We start from the raw sequence: 18,379 nt of genomic DNA, 5'->3' as shown, positions 1-18,379 counted from the left end.
CCTGCAGCACTGGGGTCATCTCGGTGTGGGGTCCGACGGGTCACAGACCCCCTCTGCCAGTGCCCCTGCAGAGGGGAGACAAGACCCTGGGGACAGGGCATGTCCTTTGCAGCTCCGCTGTGCCTGTTACGGTGGGGAACGGGGCCTTCCCCGGGGACAAGGAGCCGACTGGGCAGCGCGAGGGGTTGCAGGGGGGTGCGATGGGGTTCGGGTGCTGGTGCTTGCTGGCATCCGCCGTCCCCGGCTACCGACGGCTTTGGGCTGCCCTCAGCAACGCTCACGGGGGCAAAGGCGTCTCCTCCAGAGATGCTCCGATGGGGACGGCTGGGTAGGGGGCAGAGCGTGGGGGGTCCTCCCTGGAAGGGTGGGTGGGAGCGGCCGCTCAGCCTGTCCAGCGGCCCGGTCCCTGCCTGCCGGCGGGAGCCCCGCCCGGGAAAAGCCGCTGGGGGCGCCCGGGCTGGCGGAGGCCGCGGCTGTCGCCCCGCCCGGCGGCTCGGGACCGGGCTGGGATCGGCGCCCGGGGGTCCCCGGCGCCGGGAGGGGGGCTGCGGGCTGAGCACGGCTCGGCTCGGCCGGGCTCGGCGCTCCCGCCCCGCCCTCGGCGGGCGGCCCCCGGACGGGGCGGTGCCGGCGGAGCCGCGCTGCGGGGCCGAGGCCGGAGCTGGGACCCGCACCGGGACCGCGCCCGGGGCCGCGGCGGAGAGAGGTGCGGGCTGCGCTCGGGGTGCGGGGCCGGGCGCTGGGGGCACTGGGGGCGGGACGGGACCGGACCGGACCGGGGCCGGTGCTGGGGACTGGGGATACTGGTGGGATGTGGGGTTACAGGGGTCTGGGGTTACTGGTGGCGTCTGGGGTTACCGGTACTGGTAAGGTGTGGGGTCGGAGCTGGGATCTGGGGGAACTGGTGGGGTTTGGGGTTACTGGTGGGGTCTGGAGTTACTTGTGCTAGTGGAGTGTGAGGTCGGAGCTGGGGTCTGGCGGAACTGGGGTCTGGAGTTACTGGCACTGATATGGGGCGGGGTCAGAGCTCGGGTCTGCGGGAACTGGGGTGTGGGGTTACTGGTGGTATCTGGGGCTACTGGTGGGGTGTGGTGTCAGTGCTGGGGTGGGCTCTGGGGCACTGCTGGGGCAGCCGGGCACGGGGGGTGGGTGCCCCAGCCAGGCTGGGTTGGAGCCCAGCGGGACGGGAACCAGGATGGGATGGGTATGCCAGGGATGGGATGGGGGTCCCTGCCTGCGGGGTGGGGGTGTGTCAGCGGCAGTTCGGCCACCGCGAGTCATCCCCCAAGGGTGGCCTTGGACTGCAGGTCCCGACTCGTGGATGCTGCCCAGACAGGGCTCCCCACTGCCTCCCAGCCTGTGACTGACAGGGCCAGGCTAGGGGACAGCCCAGGGGCTGCTGCCCCGTCCCGCCGTCCCTCCCCACTGCCCCTGCTCCAGCAGCATCCCCATGCACGGCCTTGCTTGTGGAGCGGCCGCTCTGTGTTTTCTTCAGAAAAAGGAAAAAAGTTCCCTTTGCTTACTGCTGAGCTCATTTTTAAACGTTTATATTAGGGGGGCTTGCGGGGAGGAGAAATAATTGTGTAATGTCTTAGAAGCAGGGAGCATTCCAAAAGCATGACTGCGTGGCCTGTTCCAGCACTAACAGTCCGCAGCCAAACCTTCCCAGCGGCCGCCAGGGCCCCTCAGCCCAGCTTCAGCCTCTCGACACCCGCGGGGAAAGAGCAGCGTGATCCCGGGCTGCTCCGCCGGGCATCGGCACAGGGATGCGCTGGGAGCCGGGACCCAGCTGAGCCACCCGGGCCAGGCAGCAGCTCTGCCGCATCCCCAGCAATTCCCCTCGTGAAACCGGAGACAGGAAGGTAGCGGCTCTAGCTGTGTTTGGCTGAGACCAGTTGCATTTTATTTTCATTTTGCCAAGCGCCTTTAGCTGTCCCAACAGCTTCAATTTATGTTCAGCTCCTCCTTCCCAGCTACAAGTAGTGTAGGTAGAGACCGTGTGAGATTTTACGGGCTTTAAATTGAATCCATGTTCCTGACAGCTACAGCTTCTCCAGGGAAAATAAGCCAAGTCACTGTCTTCCAACAGGTTATCAGGAGCGTTTAACCAGGCTCACCTCCTAACTTGCTGTTTACACTGGAGAGGCGTATTGACATGAAAAGTAAGGAATGTATTAGCAAATATTGATTGGCCCTGGGGCAGCAGCAGTCAGGCATTGCATGAGTACAGGCATCTGCTGAGATTGTGGCATGTTATTTGAAGCTTTCAGCAAGACACTTGTACTGCTGTGAGTCTGGGAAGGCTGTCATTTCTGTGGGAGGTAAAATAAGAACATGGCATGATGTCCTTTGGAAAAGGCAGGCAGTGTTTTCCCACGAAGCTCAAGCATTTGTGGTTCAAGCTTTGTTAAGGCTTTCAAATTCTTCTGTTCCAAGTCCTTTTCTCTGTTTTGCTTCTGGATGTTTTTGCGGGATTTAGCAAAGAAAACAAGCCAGATTGGCTGCTCTGCTCCGGGTCTGGGTTGGGACAGTTGCCCTTTGCTGCTGTGCTAGAACATGCTTTAACCCAGGCTGCTGATTGTGCCCAGAGAATAACTCATAATTTTAGAAGAAAATTGGTAAGCTGAGTTTGAGCTCACCATTTGGATGTGGCAAGTCTAGGTGTTAAGGCGTCACGCAGCTTTCCCGGGGTAAATACAGATGCTTTCCCCAGTGCCGGGTAGTTTTGGCAACGGTGGGGCAGGATGGGGAGGCTTGGAGCAGTGGGAGCCGGTGTTGCCAGTAGGTGTGGGTTGTGCTCTGGGTGTCAGCGATGGTTGTTGGCGTGAGTAAGGGCTGGAGGCTGGTCTCCTCTGTGCTACACAGAAATGCCCAGCTTGGCCTGCCGGGGGGCTGTGTGAGCATGAAATTGCAGATGCTGCTGTGCCAAAACCAGCGCCGCTTTGATCGTCTCGAAGCTGCAATCTGCCGGGAGCTCAGAGCCCAAGTTCTGCCCGGGCTGTTGCGTTTCCCTCTGGCATTGCTCTTTGCTTCAAGCCTTTTAGGAACTTTTTTCTGCTTCAGTATGAGAGTCCCTCAGATACCCGAGACACTTGCCAAGATGCTTGTCCTGTGCTACCTTGGTCATGGTTTAGATATCTCAGAAAATTAGGTTCCCCTTGATGGGCGAACCTGTCAGATTTTAATTTGGAAGTTTATTTTCTTTTTCATTGCACCAGTTGTGCCAACAAGTGCTACCAGCTAAAACTGTTTCTGTTGTGAAACAGCACTGCAGGGCTTTCTGCTGGGAATTCATGCAAAGAACCTTGTCCCTCTGCCATCCCATGCCCAAACACCCTCCATGCCCTTCCAATTACTTGAACTTGGGGACAGCTGTAGCCTTGACATACACCTTGGTGGGCTCCCTGCTTGTGCTGATCCAAGCTGTGACATGTTGGTGGGGTGGGAGGAGAGCTGCTCCCAAGGGGGTCCGGGGGAGGGACCCCCGTGCCCCCAGCCTCTGGGACTCTGGCAGTGTCTCTGGTGTTCCAGGGCTGTCCAAAGCAGCTCTTGTTTGCCCAGCAGCACCTCGCCGGGGTCCTGTCCCAAGGTGCCCTCGCCTGGCTCGCTCGGGTGGTGGCAGCAGCCCTGTGCACACACAGAGCCATGTTTAGAAGTGGAGACAGCCTGTGCTTGGCTGCACTGGTTAGAAAACATTTTCTGTGTTCCCTGCTAGTGTTCTGTGCTTTCTGGATGCTGCGAGCTGCCTTAGGTCTCGTCTGTATTTCAGGTTGCACAACCTGAACCGAAGGCATGCGTTTTGGCGTTTTTGAAATCCAGTTGCGTGCCTCGTGGCTGTTGTAGCCTTGAGCCCGGTCTGTGCCGTGTTAGCCCAGCTCCTTCCCAAACAGGAGTTAAACTGAAACAGTCCAACCGAGCACTTGAATGCTTTAAAGTTTAGTAGAGCTGAAGACACAGCAATATCAGGAAAATGTTGGTCTGTTCAAGAGAGGTGGTTTTCCTTCTGTGGTTGTGTTGCACTGCCAGGGGGTCCGGGTGGGTGCCTGGGCTTTGGGGTGACAGCAGGCTGCTTGTTCCCTGAGCCTCTGGTCTCAGGGGAGCAACCACAGAGCTGCTGGGGCAAAGGCGTATTTGCTAATCTTCCAACAGGCAGCCTGGAAGGAGATGCTTGGTGGCTGCTGTGCAAGGCAGGAACACCAGCCCCGGGTCTGTTCTCCCATCTCTGGCCGTGAAGATCCCCAGGGCAATCCTAGTGGCTGCACAAGCGGTGCCTGGAGCTTTGATGCTCCTCCTTGCTCTGCTTTCCTGGACAAGGTGCTCTTTCTGGACAAGGAGATTTTGTTTGGAGCCGGATGGCTGCTGGGCTGGGGGGCAGTGGGGAGCTGGCCCTGCCATGCTGGCAGCACTGAGGGTGTCCCTGTGAAGGGGGTGTCCCTGTGAAAGGGCTGCTCCCAGCATGGCTCCATCCCTGCCAGCTCAGCCCTGCCCAGGCTTCGGGGTTATGCCTCCAGCCAGGGCTGTGGGCAGAACAGAAATTCGGCTGGTTTTGCTGATAAGTGGTGTGACAGGTCTGGCCGGGTGGGGCTGTCATCAGCAGCGCCTGGGAATTTCTGCTGTAGAACAAAACCCCTCTGTTGGCTGGGGGTGTGTGGGGGGTGTGTGTGGGGGTGGCTCGCGCCTTGCCAAGGAGGTTCATTGAAAGATTTTGCCCCCTACCTTGGAGTCCTGCTTCAAAGTGTTAATATCTTTCTCTGCCATTTCCTGAGAGCCCGTAGCAGACGCTGGATGATGGACTCATCCTGCTGCCAGAGGAATTCCCTGTTTCCTGCTCAGCAAGAACCTCACATTTTGAGGCACGAAGCTGGGCGAGGCCAATGACACAAGGGCTGCCCTGAAGCCCTGGCTGGTTTTATGGTGATGGCTTTAGATTAGCTGCTTGGAAAGCAGAACAGAGTGATTTGGTTGCATTTTGCAATTTCTTGGTGTGATGAATAAGATGCCTGCTCAGGATTAGGCTGGTGCCGGCCCCAGTGGTGAGCACTAAGCCCGTGGCCGTCCTGGGGTGGCCCCAGCCTGCCCGCAGCAGGGTGCAGGGCTGGGCGGGAGCCTGTGGGGTTTGGCAGTGCCGCTCTGTGGGAGATGCCGGCACAAAGTTGCTGCCCCCTTTTGTTATCTCTGTGGACACAGATGCGAAGACGTCTTCCAGTGAGGCACCTCAAGCGCTGCTCACGCTCAAAACCCGTGGTTGCTGCACGGGCCGGGTTGGATTGCCAGCGTGGCTGGGCAGTCTTTGCTGTAACTTGGGGTGGTTAACACTTGGCAGAGTTTAAAATCTGAATTTCCACGTCTTGATGTGGGTGACTGTGTCCTTTTAATCGTTTGGCCTGCCAGCAGCTGTAGTAAAGCTATCCTCCTCAACTTGTCTTCACATTTTCCACTCTCTTTTATCTGCTTGCAATCTGGGAACAGTGCAGAGCCCTTTGCGTCAGGCTCCCCTGTCCCAGGGACCGGCCTCATCCTGCTGAGTGACAGCATCCCCTGGCAGAGGAGCTAGTCCCTCCCCGCACAGAGTGCCGGCAGCCGGTGGCGTTGGTGCTGCACCGGCTGGCTTGTAGGGTGAGGGCACAGATGGGGGCACCCGGCCGGTCGCCGAGGCACACAGTGCTCACAGCCTCCTTGCCCCACTTGCCTTTGCATGCCAGCTATGGATTAGTAATGGGCTATTTCTGGATGGCTTTTGTGAGTAATGGAATGAATTGTGCTGAGATTTTGGGTGGGGACAGTGCCTCTGCCTGCTGAGTCACCGCTTGGCATCACACAGGGCTTGGGAGCTGTCGGGGCCCAGAGCCATCCCAGGTCAGGGTGGATGATGGAGGCCGTGGGAAGGAGCGCTGGGTGCGGCAATGCTGTTCGGTTTGGAGCATCTGCCATCGTCCTCGCGGGACAGCATGCGGGTGCAGGGGAGCTGGCAGCCGTGAGGTGGTCTTGTTTTAGGTCCGATGTCAGGCAGACTGGACACAGGCAGATCCTGGCGTCTGTCTGGGAGCAGGTGTTTATCTCCCCAGGCATCCTCTGTTCCTCACGCTGCAGTTGTGTCTCCTGTGTTGGGTGGATTAGATAGCGGTGTTACCCACACCACCTTTCTTCCTCCATTCATCTCCGAGATACAGAGCTGCAAAGCAGCAGATCACATGTTGCTGCGGGCAAAGGAGTTTCTGTGTTAGTAAATAGACTTTTTTGCCCATGAGCTCTCCTTTTACTGTGCTGTGGAGATGATGGCTGGAGAGAGGACGAGCCTTTGGTCAGATGAGAAGGATGGTTGCAATGGGGGATGCATTTCTTGTGTTCTCAGGGTTACACTGTCCCTGACAACTTGCCCTTCTCATGGGGGCAGGAGACAGCAGGCTCCTCCAGCCCTTTTATCTGCCTCTGTAACACAAATGTCACGTCTCCTGAGGATAAGCTCCTGGCCGGCTGCCCATGTGAGGGGCCCTGGGCGTTCCTGGCCCAGCTGGGACAGGCAGGAGCAGGAGGACATGAGGAAAGGGAACAGGAGCTGTGCTGGGGGGGTTTCCCCTCTGTGCTCAGCCCCTGGCAGTGGGACCCTTTGGGCACTTCAAGTTTTTTATTCAACTTCAGCGTTGCACAGATGTGCTCACCCTTTATATAGGTATGCTGCTCCACTGGGATGTGCACTTTACGCCGAGGCTCCTGGTTGAGGAGTGCCGGCTCCTGCCAGATGTGGCCCTTCATCCTTGCTTTTCTCACTTAACAAGTGCTGGTTTACTATTTTTATTAATTGCTCCATGGCACTCAGCAGCCACAAACCATTCCTGCTTCATCTTGTGAGGCAAAGTGCTTGTAACCTGGCAGGGGCTGGCATGGGTTTGGGTGAAACCTTTCTCTCTTCTGCCCCATCCACACGGTTGGGCAGTTTGGTTTGTGAGAGCTGGGGTGGTCCCTGAGACTTCCCCAGGGTCCATGTGACAGCCCTGGGGAGGTTTCCTCCAGGCAGGAGCTTAGCGTGACCGTGACCGTGACCGGCTAAGTATGCAGAGGAGAGGAGCTCCCTTCAGCCTGCTTTTGAAATGCAAGTCAGCCGCTGAGTCTTAATTTCTTAATCCTTCACTTGCAGCTAATTATGATGCAGCCTTACTCGGGCTTTTCTCCTCCCTTTTCTGTTGGCGCAGGGTGCGGGTGTGATTGCCCCGGCAGAGGACGGACACCAATGCCTTTGTTAGGGCTCGGTGTCAGTGCCCGATAGGTTTTCCCAGCGTGATCTGCTCCCAGCTCGGTGCCTTGGTGTAGGTGTCCTTCCCGCAGAACTGCCCCTTCCAGTCCTGCTGCCCTGGGCAGAGTGGGTTCGGAGAGGGGCAGGGCTGGCTGGAGGACACGGAGCATCCCTGCCTTCGTGAGCGGTTTGCTGGTCACCTACAATTTCCCCCAGCCCACAGACCAGCGTGTGCCTTTCCAGGGATTAAACCCTGAGCTGTCAGTGTGTGTCTTGCCCGGGGTTTCTGCAGGGACAGGGAGCTGGTGATGTGCCGAAGGTGCGTAAGGAGTGGGTCAGGCTTTTTGGACTGAAGCATCTGGGAAGCTGGGGATGGGAAAGAGATTTGGGGCCTGAGGTCAGGGAAGGATGTGATCCCACCACGACTGATTTTCTTGTGCCTTGTTCAGACACCACAGCAGGCATTTTGTGGCATTTTCCTGGGTGATTCTCAGGCTCAGCTGTAATCTCCTTTTGAAACTCAAGGATGCAAAGGCAGAGTTTTACTTGGGGCAGAAAGCAGCCTGCTGTACTGTGAGGTTTCAGCTGTTTGCTGAGTGATAGCTGGCAGCTTCTGCTGCTGCCGTTGCCAGTGTTGGATCTCCGCGGTTGTGTGGCAAAGACTCCTTTGTCAAATAAGCTGGGATGGGGCCAGCCCAGTGCCAGGTGCCAGGCGTGCAAGTCATGCTCACTCGGACCTCCTAGAGATCGGTTTGGCAAGTTCCAGCTGCTGATCAGATAACTTGGGAGCTGGTGAGCATGCTTGAGTGAAACTCGGAGTACAGTTTCTGCCCTGAAGAATTCATAATCTAAAATAAAATGTGTGTGTGTGACACTAAGGTTGTCAAAAATCCCATTTTCCTGGGGTTGGATGGCAGGGGCGGGAGCCTGGCTGCTCGGTGGGGTGGGTTCATTGTCTTGCACAAGGTCCCTGTGTGCAGCCGCCAGCCCTCACCATGGCTGGGGCATCGGGGTGTCAATTCTCCTGGCTGTGGCTGCAGGATATAAATGGTTCCAGTCAGGCTGGTTCTTGCAGTGCCTGTGAGCTGGTGCGTGCGTGGAGGTGTACCTGGCTGGGCTGGGAGAGCCTCTGTCCTGGCAGTCACCAGCTGCTCATGCCAGGTGTGCCCGGGTGTCCGTGTCCAGTGCCCTCCCGGGCAGTCGTTTGAAAGGTTTTGGGGCACGGGGGGCCAGGAGCATGGGCTGCCCATGGCTGCTCTGTCCTCTCACCTGCTCTTGTCCCCGCAGCAATGGCAGCCATCAGGAAGAAGCTGGTGATTGTGGGAGATGGTGCCTGTGGAAAGACGTGTCTGCTGATCGTGTTCAGCAAGGACCAGTTCCCTGAGGTCTACGTGCCCACTGTGTTCGAGAACTACATCGCTGACATAGAGGTAGACGGGAAGCAGGTAAGGGCAGTTGCAGGGTGCTGGAGCTGCTCCCGTCCCCTCGCTCCTGCCCTGTCAGTGCCATCAGCCAGCGCTGCCGCACGGGTCGGTCCGTGCAGCTCGAATTCACCTGCAGTGCTCGGGGGAGCCCCACGGGTCCTGCGTTTCTGGGTCACCCTGAACCTGCCCCAGTTTAAGGAATATTGTAGCTAGAACTGAGGAAGAGAAACCTGCTTGCTCCTGGCCCGCCGAGCTGTCTGCAAGCTGCTGAGCTGTGTCACTCTCCCTTCCCAGGTGGAGCTGGCCCTGTGGGACACAGCGGGACAGGAGGACTACGACAGGCTGCGGCCCCTCTCCTACCCGGACACAGACGTTATCCTCATGTGCTTTTCTATTGACAGCCCAGATAGCCTCGGTAGGGAGTGGGGAGCAAGGGGGGGACCTGGGGCTCCCACAGGATTGGGTGCTGCTGCTAAACCCCTTGGGGTCTGGAAAGCCCCCGTGCTGCCTCTCTGGGGGATGCCAGTCCCTCCCTTCCATCTCCTGGCTTTGTGTGTGCTCCAGAAAAATGCAGGGAACTTGCAGGCTTGGTGGAGGTGGTGGGAGAGGATGCTGCTGCAGGGCAAGCTTTCCCTGCTTTCTTATGGGAAAAGCCTGGTGCCGGTTCCTGGGGCTGCGAGGAGGCTGGGAGGGAGCAGCCCCTCAGCTCAGAGGGGTCCGTGTGTGTTGCTTGCAGAGAACATCCCTGAGAAGTGGACACCAGAGGTGAAGCACTTCTGCCCCAACGTGCCCATCATCCTGGTGGGGAACAAGAAGGACCTGCGGAATGACGAGCACACGCGGCGGGAGCTGGCAAAGATGAAGCAGGTGAGGGCAGCCCCGGGGTCCCGCTGTTCTGCTGGCGACCTGCCTCTCCCCGTGCTGCATCCTGGTGCTGGGGGCTGGATGCCCCAAGGGCACTCACTGCGCTTTTGCTGCTGTTTTCTGGTGAAGTTTTCGAATCCTCTTTTTAATGTTTTCTAGGAGCCGGTGAAGCCAGAGGAGGGGAGGGACATGGCCAACAGGATCAACGCCTTCGGCTACCTTGAGTGCTCCGCCAAGACGAAGGAGGGCGTGCGGGAGGTCTTCGAGATGGCCACCCGCGCTGGGCTGCAGGTTCGGAAGAACAAGAAGCGCAGAGGCTGCCCGCTGCTGTGAGCAGCCCGGCGGGTCAGGAGGCAGCTGCCTGCGCCGGCACCCTGCTGCCCCGCACCGTGCGGGGAGGGAGTGCTGGCAGATGGACCTCGTGGTGCCAGTACCTGCCCCGAACCCTCTGCACCAGAGCTGCTGCCCAAGCCTGCAGGTGTCCCTGCGAGGCTGCGGGGCCGTGAGGGGCCAGTGCCTTCCGTACCCACTGCTCTCTATGGGCCGGGCGTTTGCGTAGCTCCCTGTGTCACCCCGTTTTTGTACCGCTCACCCTGGTTTTGCCTCTCCCATGGGAATTGCCACGGTGTTCGCTCTCCCTCCCCAGCTCCAGGCAGGTGCTGCAGAAGCAGGAGGTGCTGCTGGCTGCTGCCCGCAGCTCACACGTGGGGTCTGCTGTGCCCTCGAGGTGCTCTGCCCACTCCCCTGGGCCATGCGGGCAGTGCTCACCAGCTTTATACAGACTTGCCCAGGGCAGCTTTCAGCCCAGTCTGTGTGCAGAGCCAGGCTCAGCCGCTGCTGCAGGGAGCTGGGCTTGGCTGCTGCCAGAAGCGCTCTGCTCCCAGGACCAGTGCTCTGCCCAGCTCTGCCAGTAACACCTTCTTCCAGTCTGCACGGGTCACGGACTTAGCATCGGTAAACTGAACTGCGTAATTGGGAGAATAAATGCAAACTGGTATTTTAGTAATTTAACTCAGCTTGTGTTGCATCCTTCTGGCTGTCCTTTGTGCCCTGTGCTGGTCCAAGCTGCTGCCTGGGGACTGGGTCCATGCGCTGCAGGGTGGGGGCTTGCTTGGCCCCCAGCCCCTCTTGGTTCAGCCCCTGGTGGGGGATCAGGGCTTGTCACCATGCACTTGGGTAAGGCCCAGGGAGCAGCTTATGTGGGAAGGGCTGGGCAGGAGTTTCCTAGTTGTACCCAGTCCCTGGTGCAACAGGTGCTGCAGTCACTGCTGGAGCCATCCCTCCTCTTTAACCATCTTGGAGCAGGTCAGGGAGGGCTGCAGCAAGCCTGTCCCTGCTCCGGCAGCCCCAGCTGCAGTGGCAGGGCCCAGAACTTGACTTCAATACACCATTTTTCTCTAAATGTTTATTGCAGGGAAACAAAATGAAGTGTGGCTGCACAGCCATGCCAGCTCTTGGGCCGAGGAGCCGAGCCACCCTGTGCCTGAGCCCCAGTCACCCACTGCAGCAGCGCTGAGCTCCCCTGCACACCCCAGGATGCTCTTTGGAGGCTGGAGTTGCGCTTAAGCCAGTCATTGACTGGTGAGACCAGTCACAAAGAATTAGCTTTCCACAACTGTATCGAAAACCTTAAAATGGAGAGTGATTCCAGTCGAGCACTGGCACGGTCCCGCTCTGCAAGGAGAGAGAGGTGGCTGCCCCACAGTCTGTGCCAGGGCTCTTGGCTGGCAGGACCCCCCTGCCCCTCGGGCTCAGCCCCATCCCCACAGGGATGCATGGTGCACTGGGCACCCCGGGAGTGAGGCAGGGGGAGAGCAGGCAGCTGCTTCAGGCCAGGTGCAGGCCAAGGGGTGCTGGAGCTCCACAGGGCTTCTCCTCCTTTCCCAGATGGGTTTCCTACAGAGAAACCCCATGGCAGAGCTGCCCCCTGATTCAGGAGGGGACAGGCAGCCCCAAAGCAAGAGCCCATCCCAAGTCCTGTTGCACTTGCTGCAGGAGAAGCCTCCCAGGGTCCCTTGCACATGAAACTCTACCTCGGCTCATCCCCGGCCCCGCTGCCCCCCGGGGTGCTGATGCCACCCGTTCAGCTGTGCCGCTCCTCACCTTGCTCCCGTGGGGCTCCACTGGCAGCTCCCAGCCCTGCTCACCTGGCTGCTAATTGCTGAGGTGCAGCGCGTGGAGGTCAGCGGTGAGGGTGTCCTCTGCCGGGCTCTCGTCCTCGTAAGGGTAGCCCGTGTAGCCACCCTCCTCCTTGCAGTACCTGAGGAACCTGCGGGCACAGAGCGAGGGGAGCATGGGCAGGAGGTGCCAGTGGCATTGCTGCCTGCGCTGGCCTCACTGCTTGCAATGGCCTTGCTGGCTCTGTAGTGCTGGGCACAGCCAGGCACTGTCTGCAGGCAGCAGGGAAGGGCAGGCAGGTGCTCCAGAGCATCGCCTGGGGAGGGGGCCAGGTGCAGCTGGGCAAGGCTGACCTCTGCCAGTGCTGGTCCTTGCTGAGCACGGCCGGGTTACCCACCACGATCAGCAGAGCCTTGGCCCTGGTGATGGCCACGTTGAACCTCTGAAAAGGTAAGAAGAGCGAGGGCCTTACCGTGCAGCAGCGCTTCTCAGCCCCCTCGCCAGCCCCTCCCAGCCACAGGCAGCTCCACTGGGGTGCTGAGCACCCAGAGCAGCTCTACCTGCCTGCAGGACACTGGGGAGGAGGGGGGAGTGCTGAGGGAAAGGGGTCTGCTCAAGGCAGCACAGTACCTTGGGGTTCTTGAGGAAGCCCAGCTTGAAGTCCTGGTCAAGCTGGAGGTATTCACTGCAGCTGCGCACAGTGGAGATGAGGATGATGCACCGCTCCTGGCCTTGGAACTCCTCCACGGAGCCCACCTGTGTCAGGGACAGCAGGTGAGTGTCTGGGGAGCACCCCCAGGCTGGGGCTGGTGGGGGTCCCTCTGCCCATGGCAGGGTGGGCTCCTCTCCCCCGGCACCCAGGACCATACCTTCAGCAGGCTGATGTCTGGCAGTGACCGCAGGGTGGGGTCCAGGGAGGTGATGGCTTTCCGGATCTTCTCCACCTGGGGGGAAGCATGCAGCACAGTCCAGCTGCCATGGAGCCATCCTCAAGTGCCAGCCCCGGGGCTGCCCACCATCCCAGTGCCGCTGCCCCCTGGGAGGTCTCTGCCTGTCCCCGGCCCGCAGAGCCGTGCCCCTCACCTGCTTCCTGTAGGGAGAGATGATGCCGATGTCCTTGGGTGAGACGCTGGGGCAGCCCCCCTTGCCCCGGCTCTGCAGCAGCTTCTTGAGGTAGTGGACCAGCACCTCAATCTCAGCCGTGTTGAAGAACGAGGGGCTCTTGGCTTCTCTCCGGTCTTCCCCACAAACCCCATGGAAGATGATGGGGAAGCCCTGGCGATGAAGAGCGTTGGGCTCTGCTCTGCCCACAGCTCAGGGCTCCCCCATGGGCCCCCTCACTGCTGCACCCCTCACTTTTTTGGGAAGCTCCTCCCAGGCACAATACAGACTCCGGACGTCAAGCTCGATGCTCTCACAGGCCTTCAGCTCACTGTCATAGAAGAGCTCATTGGGGATCCTGAGGATGGCTTCGTGGGACCTGGCAGAGGCAGGACAGTGCCCAGGGCATGTACCACGCAGCCCCAGCACCCTGCTGGGTGCCGTGCATCCAGACTGGTGGGTGAGCTCCCATCTCCCACACCAGCTGGGGCACTATGAGGCTCTGGGGAGCCCGGGATGCACGCACAGGTCTTGCACCAAGCCACACTCAGCAGAGCAGCCCCATCCCCACCTGCGCCCATCCCCATGCTGGCCCCGTCCCCACCTGTAGTTCCAGAGCAGTTTGGTGACGAACTGGGGGTTGTATCCTCCACTCGACTTCTTGTACAGGGGGTTGTGCAGCATCAGCCTCTCCAACAGCGAGGTGCCTGCACCCAGCGAGACCCCGTGGCTCCCCGCAAGGCTGCTCAGCCCCTGGGCGCTGGCAGCGCTTCCCTCCCTCTCCCCACTCACCCAAGCCATGCTTGATGGATAGCGGTGACCTCAGGACGGGGCCCAGCTGCTGGGGGTCTCCTGCCAGCACCAGCTGCCCCCCATTGGGGTTGGTCTCTGGGTCCATGGCAGTCAGGAGCCCTGGGCAGAGGGAGAGCTGAGTGAGGGACAGGGGGGTCCCCAGGCCACGCAGAGACGCTGGTCCCTGAGATGGCAGCCACTCACCTGCGATAGCAACCACACTCTCTGGCTCTACCGCCTGGCCGCACTCATCAATGAAGACGTGGGAGAAAAACCCTGGGGGGAAGTTGGCTGATGCCAGCCTAGGGGAGAGGTGGAGTGAGGCTGCCTCAGCATCCCTGCCCTGGCTGGCCATCCTTCCTCTCCTCACCTTCATCCCCACCCTCCTGCAGAGGAAGCGTCCCCTCTGCTGCCCACTCTCCTCCACACCTTCTCCCCACCACACCCCACCAGGCTGCCCTCACAGCCTGGCTGCAGGGCAGCCCCTGGGTCCACCCACTATGGGCAGTGGGGACAATCCCTGGTCCTCCAACCTTCCTGCTGTCACCAGCGTGGTGATGAAGATCCGGTAGCGCCCCAGGTGCTCCTTGCTCAGGTACACGTAGCAGCTCTGCTTGTCATCCCAGTTGCAGCAGGGCTAAAACAGAGGTGTTCGGCAGGATCCTGCTCTTGCTGGGAACCGTCAGCCCAGACATGCAGCATGGTGCCGGGATGGAGGGGCAGGGACCTACCCTGATATCGGCGGGCACCTCATGGTAGCTTCTGGAGCTGGCGATGAGCCTGTAGATGTACCGGGGAGCAATGTCCTTGATCAGGCGCTGGCACAGCAGGTCTGCGGCACTGTTGGAAGGGCTGCAGGCCAAGATGTGGGCATCCTTGAAGCACGTCCATACCTAGGTGAGAGGATAGGGTGACAGCACCGAGCCCCACGGGCCAGGGTGGGCAGCAATGCCCAGGACTGGACCTGAGCACTGGCTGCTCACCTGCTTGATGGCTTCTACCACTGTGACCGTCTTGCCTGTCCCAGGGGGGCCAAAAATGAGGTATGGGGCTGGCCTGGACATCCCCGTCACGATGTGCATCACAGCTCTGCACTGCTCCTCGTTTGCTTGCAGCTTGCGGTCAAACCACCTGTGGCAGCAGAGGCTGAGCGTGCCAGGTCCCCATCCCCTCCTGTCCCTGTCCGTCCCCTCCTGCGCCACAGGCACGGGGACTCACCGGGGCTGGAAGGTGCCTGGGAAGAGGGACTTGTGGCAGGAGGCAGAGGGGAAGAGGAGGCTGGACAAGCCACGCTGCATGGCCAGGGCTGCAGCCCGGTGCTGGACCCGCAGCGGCAGCCGGCTGAAGGTGAAGGTCACGTCGAATCTCAGATTGTTCACAAACTTCTTCAGCAGCCTGGGAAGGAGCAGTGTAAGCAGGGCATAGGGATGCTCCCCCCTGCCTCCCTCAGCCCTTCCCAGCCCACACCCGGCCTTCAGTGCATCCCAGTGGGGCTGCCAGGGCCCTGCCAGCCCAGCCGGGGCTGGACGCCACTCACTTGGAGGAGAAGCCCAGCCTGACCTTCTCCAGCTCCACGCTGTGCACGTAGCCCTTGTACTGGACAAGCGGGGAGCAGTCCCGCTCACTGCTCAGGTGGGCAAAGAGGTGGTCCCCCTTGAGCACAGACGGGCGGTTCTCGGCCACACCAGGCACCTGTGCCGAACAGCCAGCGTGATGCCAAGCACGCCGAGAGCCCCAGCACCCCTTCCGCCCCCCGGGCTCTCCCTACGCACATTGAGGACCAGCAGCGTCCTGTCCTGCACCATGGGCACATCCTGCATGTCGTAGCGTCGGATGTCCACCTCCATCTGGATCTCCTCCAGGTGCAGCAGCAGCTGGAACTTCTGCTTGTAGTTCTCAGCCTGCAAGGGGGCTTCCAGCAGCGACCTGCAGGCAGCAGGGATGTCATCGTGGCCCAGGGACACCCTGGCCAAGGGGCAGCGGGTGGGGGGTGAAGGGCTGGGCAGCATGCCCCCACCCCTTGGCACTCACTGCATGGCAGCCCAGCTGGAGCTGGCACTGGCGCTGGGACCGAGCAGGATGGTGTCCTTGAGGCTCTTTGGGTAGTGGTAGATACCCAGAGGGATTTCCCTCTCCAGTTCGTTTTTCAGGGAGCTGGGGGGAGGGGACAGCAGTGCCACAAGGACTGCAGGGTTGGGCTCACGCTGGGCTGAAACCACCCATGGACCCCACAAGCAGGGTGTCCCCAACCCTGCTGTCACCAGCCATCATGCGGGGATGAAGCACTGTCCCAGGGTGCCGGACAGCTAGATCCCAAGGACTTGAGCATTGTCCCAGCTGGAGAATAGGCTGGGGCCCTCTGCACAGGGTGGCCGCAGGTGACCCTGCCACATACCTGTCAGGGGGGACACCGTCCTCAGTGATGATGGTGACAGGGTGCTGGAGACTGGCCTGGTAAGACTGGAAAGGTGCTGAGGGTCCCAGGTCCTTGGCCAGCTGGCTCTCAGCAACAGCAGCAATGCAGCGCCCGATGCTGAAGTGCTCATTCGGCTCCTTGGTGAACTCGAAGACCACCACGATGCAGAAGAACCCGTTGCAGGTGCTCAGGCACTGCACCTGGATGGGGTATGTGCCGCCTGCGAGGCAAAGAGGTGAGAGCTGGGTCCTGCACCTCCTCCAGTGGGGCAGGGTGCGGGCCAGGGGCCGGGGCCCTACCTGGGTGCAGCAGCAGGGACTGGCCCTGTGTCACCCCTTGCTCATCGGTGAAGGAGAGCTCTCGCGATGGCTGGCGTGGCTGGCACCGCCACAGTGTCACAGCCTCCGTCCCACGGTTCTGCACCAGGACAGAGGCCAAGCAGGGCTTGCCACGCACCACCGGGAAGCGGATCTGTCCGTTGCCCTGGTCGTGCTCCGAGGTGATCTCTACCCCGTGCTTCCCGCGGATTAACTTGGCCCTGTGGGAAGGGAGGGTCAGACTTTCCCTGCTGGTGTGGGGGATCCCCAGGGCCATGCCGGGGCAGGGTGCTGCTGGTCATACCACTTCTTGGCATGGCTCTGGGGCACTTGTGGAGTGGAGCTGGGCTGCTGCCCTGAGGCAGATGCAGACGCTGCCTTTGTGTTTGTCCTGGGTCTCCGGTACTGGTCTGCCACCACCACACGCCTCTTCTCCTGCAAGAAGCCACCAGCATCAGTGTGCCCCCAGGGTTCTGCCGGGGCTGGGAGCTCTCACAGAGCCAGTCCCAGTGGGTGCAGGAGCTGCTGTGCTGCCCCAGCCTGGGGCCTCCCTCACCTTCTTGAAGTGCACTGACTCCCCATGGACCTGCACCTGATGGGTCACTCTCAGCGCGTACAAGATGCAGGAGAAGTTGGGTATTTTTGTATCAGTCCTGCACAGACAAGGGAGAGCCCAGCTCGGCTGCGGGGGGCACAAGCAGCTGAGAGGAGGCAAGCAGGGAGGGAAGGTGAAGCAGGGCACTGAGGCTGGGGTGAGGGGCACTCGGTGGCTCCTCTCTGCGCTGGGAGAGGGAGGAGGACTGGGGCTTTCCACTGGCCCCTGCAAATCTTACATCCCTGTAGGCTGCTCCAGCAGCTCCATGCTGTGGCATGTTGTTCCAGCTGTGCCATGGCCATTCCAGCTGTGCCACAGCATCACTGGCCCCAACAGCTATGCAGTCCCTGTCCCTGCACAAGTGACAGCAGGGCAGGGACGCATCCTCATCCCAAGATCCTCGACAAAGACGCTGTCCAGAGGGGTCAGCTACCTGCACAGCCCCAGGGGCTGAGCCGGCACAGATGGGGGCTCCTCCAAGGCACGGCCACTTTGCTTCTGGCAGTGATGCCTCACCTGGTTCCTCCTCCCACACCCTCGGGCATGTCCCGCAGCTTGCCAATGGGCTGAATCCCGCCTTTGCCAATAATTAACAGTAGTGACATTGCACAAGGGCCAGCGTGACCAGTGTCAGCAGGGTGAGATGGGGAGCGTGGCAGGCAGTGGGTGTCCAAGGCGAGCCCAGGCAGCTGCTGAGGGGCCCATGCAGCTGGGAAACATCTCAGCAGGGCTGTGCTGAGATGGGGGGGCCTGGGAGCATGCCAGGCTGGTGTCTGGAGAGGCAGCTCTGCCCCACACTGCACCTACAGCCCAGCATGACACGGCTGCCCCAGCAATGCTGCTCTGTCCTCTCCATGCCTGGAGGGAGCGGAGCCTCTGCATTTAACTCGTCCAAGTGGTCCTTGCTGCTCAGAAAGCACATGCTCCTCCATCGCCCCCAGGCAGGTGATGAGGGAGAGCCCCTGAAGACCACACTGGCTCCCCAGTGCTACCCTCACACCCAGCTGATGGCTGGAGCTGGCTTGACACCCCATGCAAAGCCCTGGCAATGCTGGCTGGGGACTGGTGATGCTGGCCAGGTACTGGCAGTGCTGGCTGGGGGAATGGATGATGCTGGCCGGGGGAATGGATGATGCTGGCCTGGGACTGGCGACACTGGCCGGGCGATGGACGATGCTGGCTGGGGGTCCATCCCAGGCAGTGCTGCCGGGGTCCGGCCAAGGGCTCTCACCTGCTCCGAAACTCCTGGTTGTAGATGCCCCGCAGCGTGTCCCTCCGGCTCTCCTGCTCTCGGCCCGTGTCCTGCAGGAACTGCACGAACTGATGTCCCCACCGCCGGGCCTCCGCCACGCTGAACCGCGGCATGGCAGAGCCGAACTGTGCCGTGCGGAGCCGTGCCGAGGTGTGCCGTGTCGGGCTGGGCTGGGCTGGGCTGAGCCGCGTCGGGGCTGGCCCCGCAGGGGGAAACGAAAGCGAAAGGGGCCGCAAGCGCTGCGGGACCGCCCTCCCGGAGCGGGGGGA

At 60.8% G+C, this 18,379-nt stretch overlaps 2 protein-coding genes across 6 annotated transcripts; one reads left to right on the top strand and one right to left on the bottom strand.

The window, feature by feature from the left end:
• The first annotated feature begins 550 nt into the window (after nt 1-550).
• On the top strand, nt 551-10,530 carry RHOC (ras homolog family member C). Of its 4 annotated transcripts, XM_056362083.1 has the most exons (7): nt 578-706; nt 2,090-2,162; nt 4,150-4,314; nt 8,519-8,676; nt 8,950-9,070; nt 9,392-9,522; nt 9,679-10,530. In XM_056362083.1, the coding sequence occupies exons 4-7, from the start codon at nt 8,521-8,523 to the stop codon at nt 9,850-9,852; spliced, it is 582 nt and encodes a 193-aa protein (XP_056218058.1). In that variant the 5' UTR covers nt 578-706; nt 2,090-2,162; nt 4,150-4,314; nt 8,519-8,520; the 3' UTR covers nt 9,853-10,530. The 4 variants fall into 4 exon arrangements, with proteins under 4 accessions (XP_056218059.1, XP_056218060.1, XP_056218058.1 ...); XM_056362085.1 differs by lacking the exon at nt 2,090-2,162 and having other exon boundaries at nt 567-706; XM_056362082.1 differs by lacking the exon at nt 4,150-4,314.
• A 379-nt stretch (nt 10,531-10,909) lies between these two features.
• On the bottom strand, nt 10,910-18,321 carry MOV10 (Mov10 RISC complex RNA helicase). 2 transcript variants are annotated; one of them, XM_056362080.1, is made up of 22 exons: nt 18,090-18,321; nt 16,820-16,916; nt 16,568-16,698; nt 16,246-16,484; nt 15,926-16,166; nt 15,562-15,684; nt 15,303-15,456; nt 15,068-15,222; nt 14,749-14,925; nt 14,514-14,661; nt 14,262-14,423; nt 14,064-14,167; nt 13,735-13,832; nt 13,531-13,650; nt 13,343-13,445; nt 12,994-13,117; nt 12,721-12,912; nt 12,507-12,581; nt 12,268-12,393; nt 11,991-12,079; nt 11,667-11,788; nt 10,910-11,415 (listed from the first exon to the last, which is right to left on the bottom strand). In XM_056362080.1, the coding sequence occupies exons 1-21, from the start codon at nt 18,221-18,223 to the stop codon at nt 11,674-11,676; spliced, it is 2,907 nt and encodes a 968-aa protein (XP_056218055.1). In that variant the 5' UTR covers nt 18,224-18,321; the 3' UTR covers nt 10,910-11,415; nt 11,667-11,673. The 2 variants fall into 2 exon arrangements, with proteins under 2 accessions (XP_056218055.1, XP_056218056.1); XM_056362081.1 differs by having other exon boundaries at nt 10,910-11,193.
• Between the last annotated feature and the right edge of the window lie 58 nt (nt 18,322-18,379).

This window comes from Falco biarmicus, chromosome 16 (assembly GCF_023638135.1).
Source record: "Falco biarmicus isolate bFalBia1 chromosome 16, bFalBia1.pri, whole genome shotgun sequence".
Classification (NCBI taxonomy): Eukaryota; Metazoa; Chordata; class Aves; order Falconiformes; family Falconidae; genus Falco; species Falco biarmicus.
The sequence above is the reverse complement of the archived record's forward strand: the minus strand, read 5'-3'. Positions and strand labels throughout refer to the sequence as shown.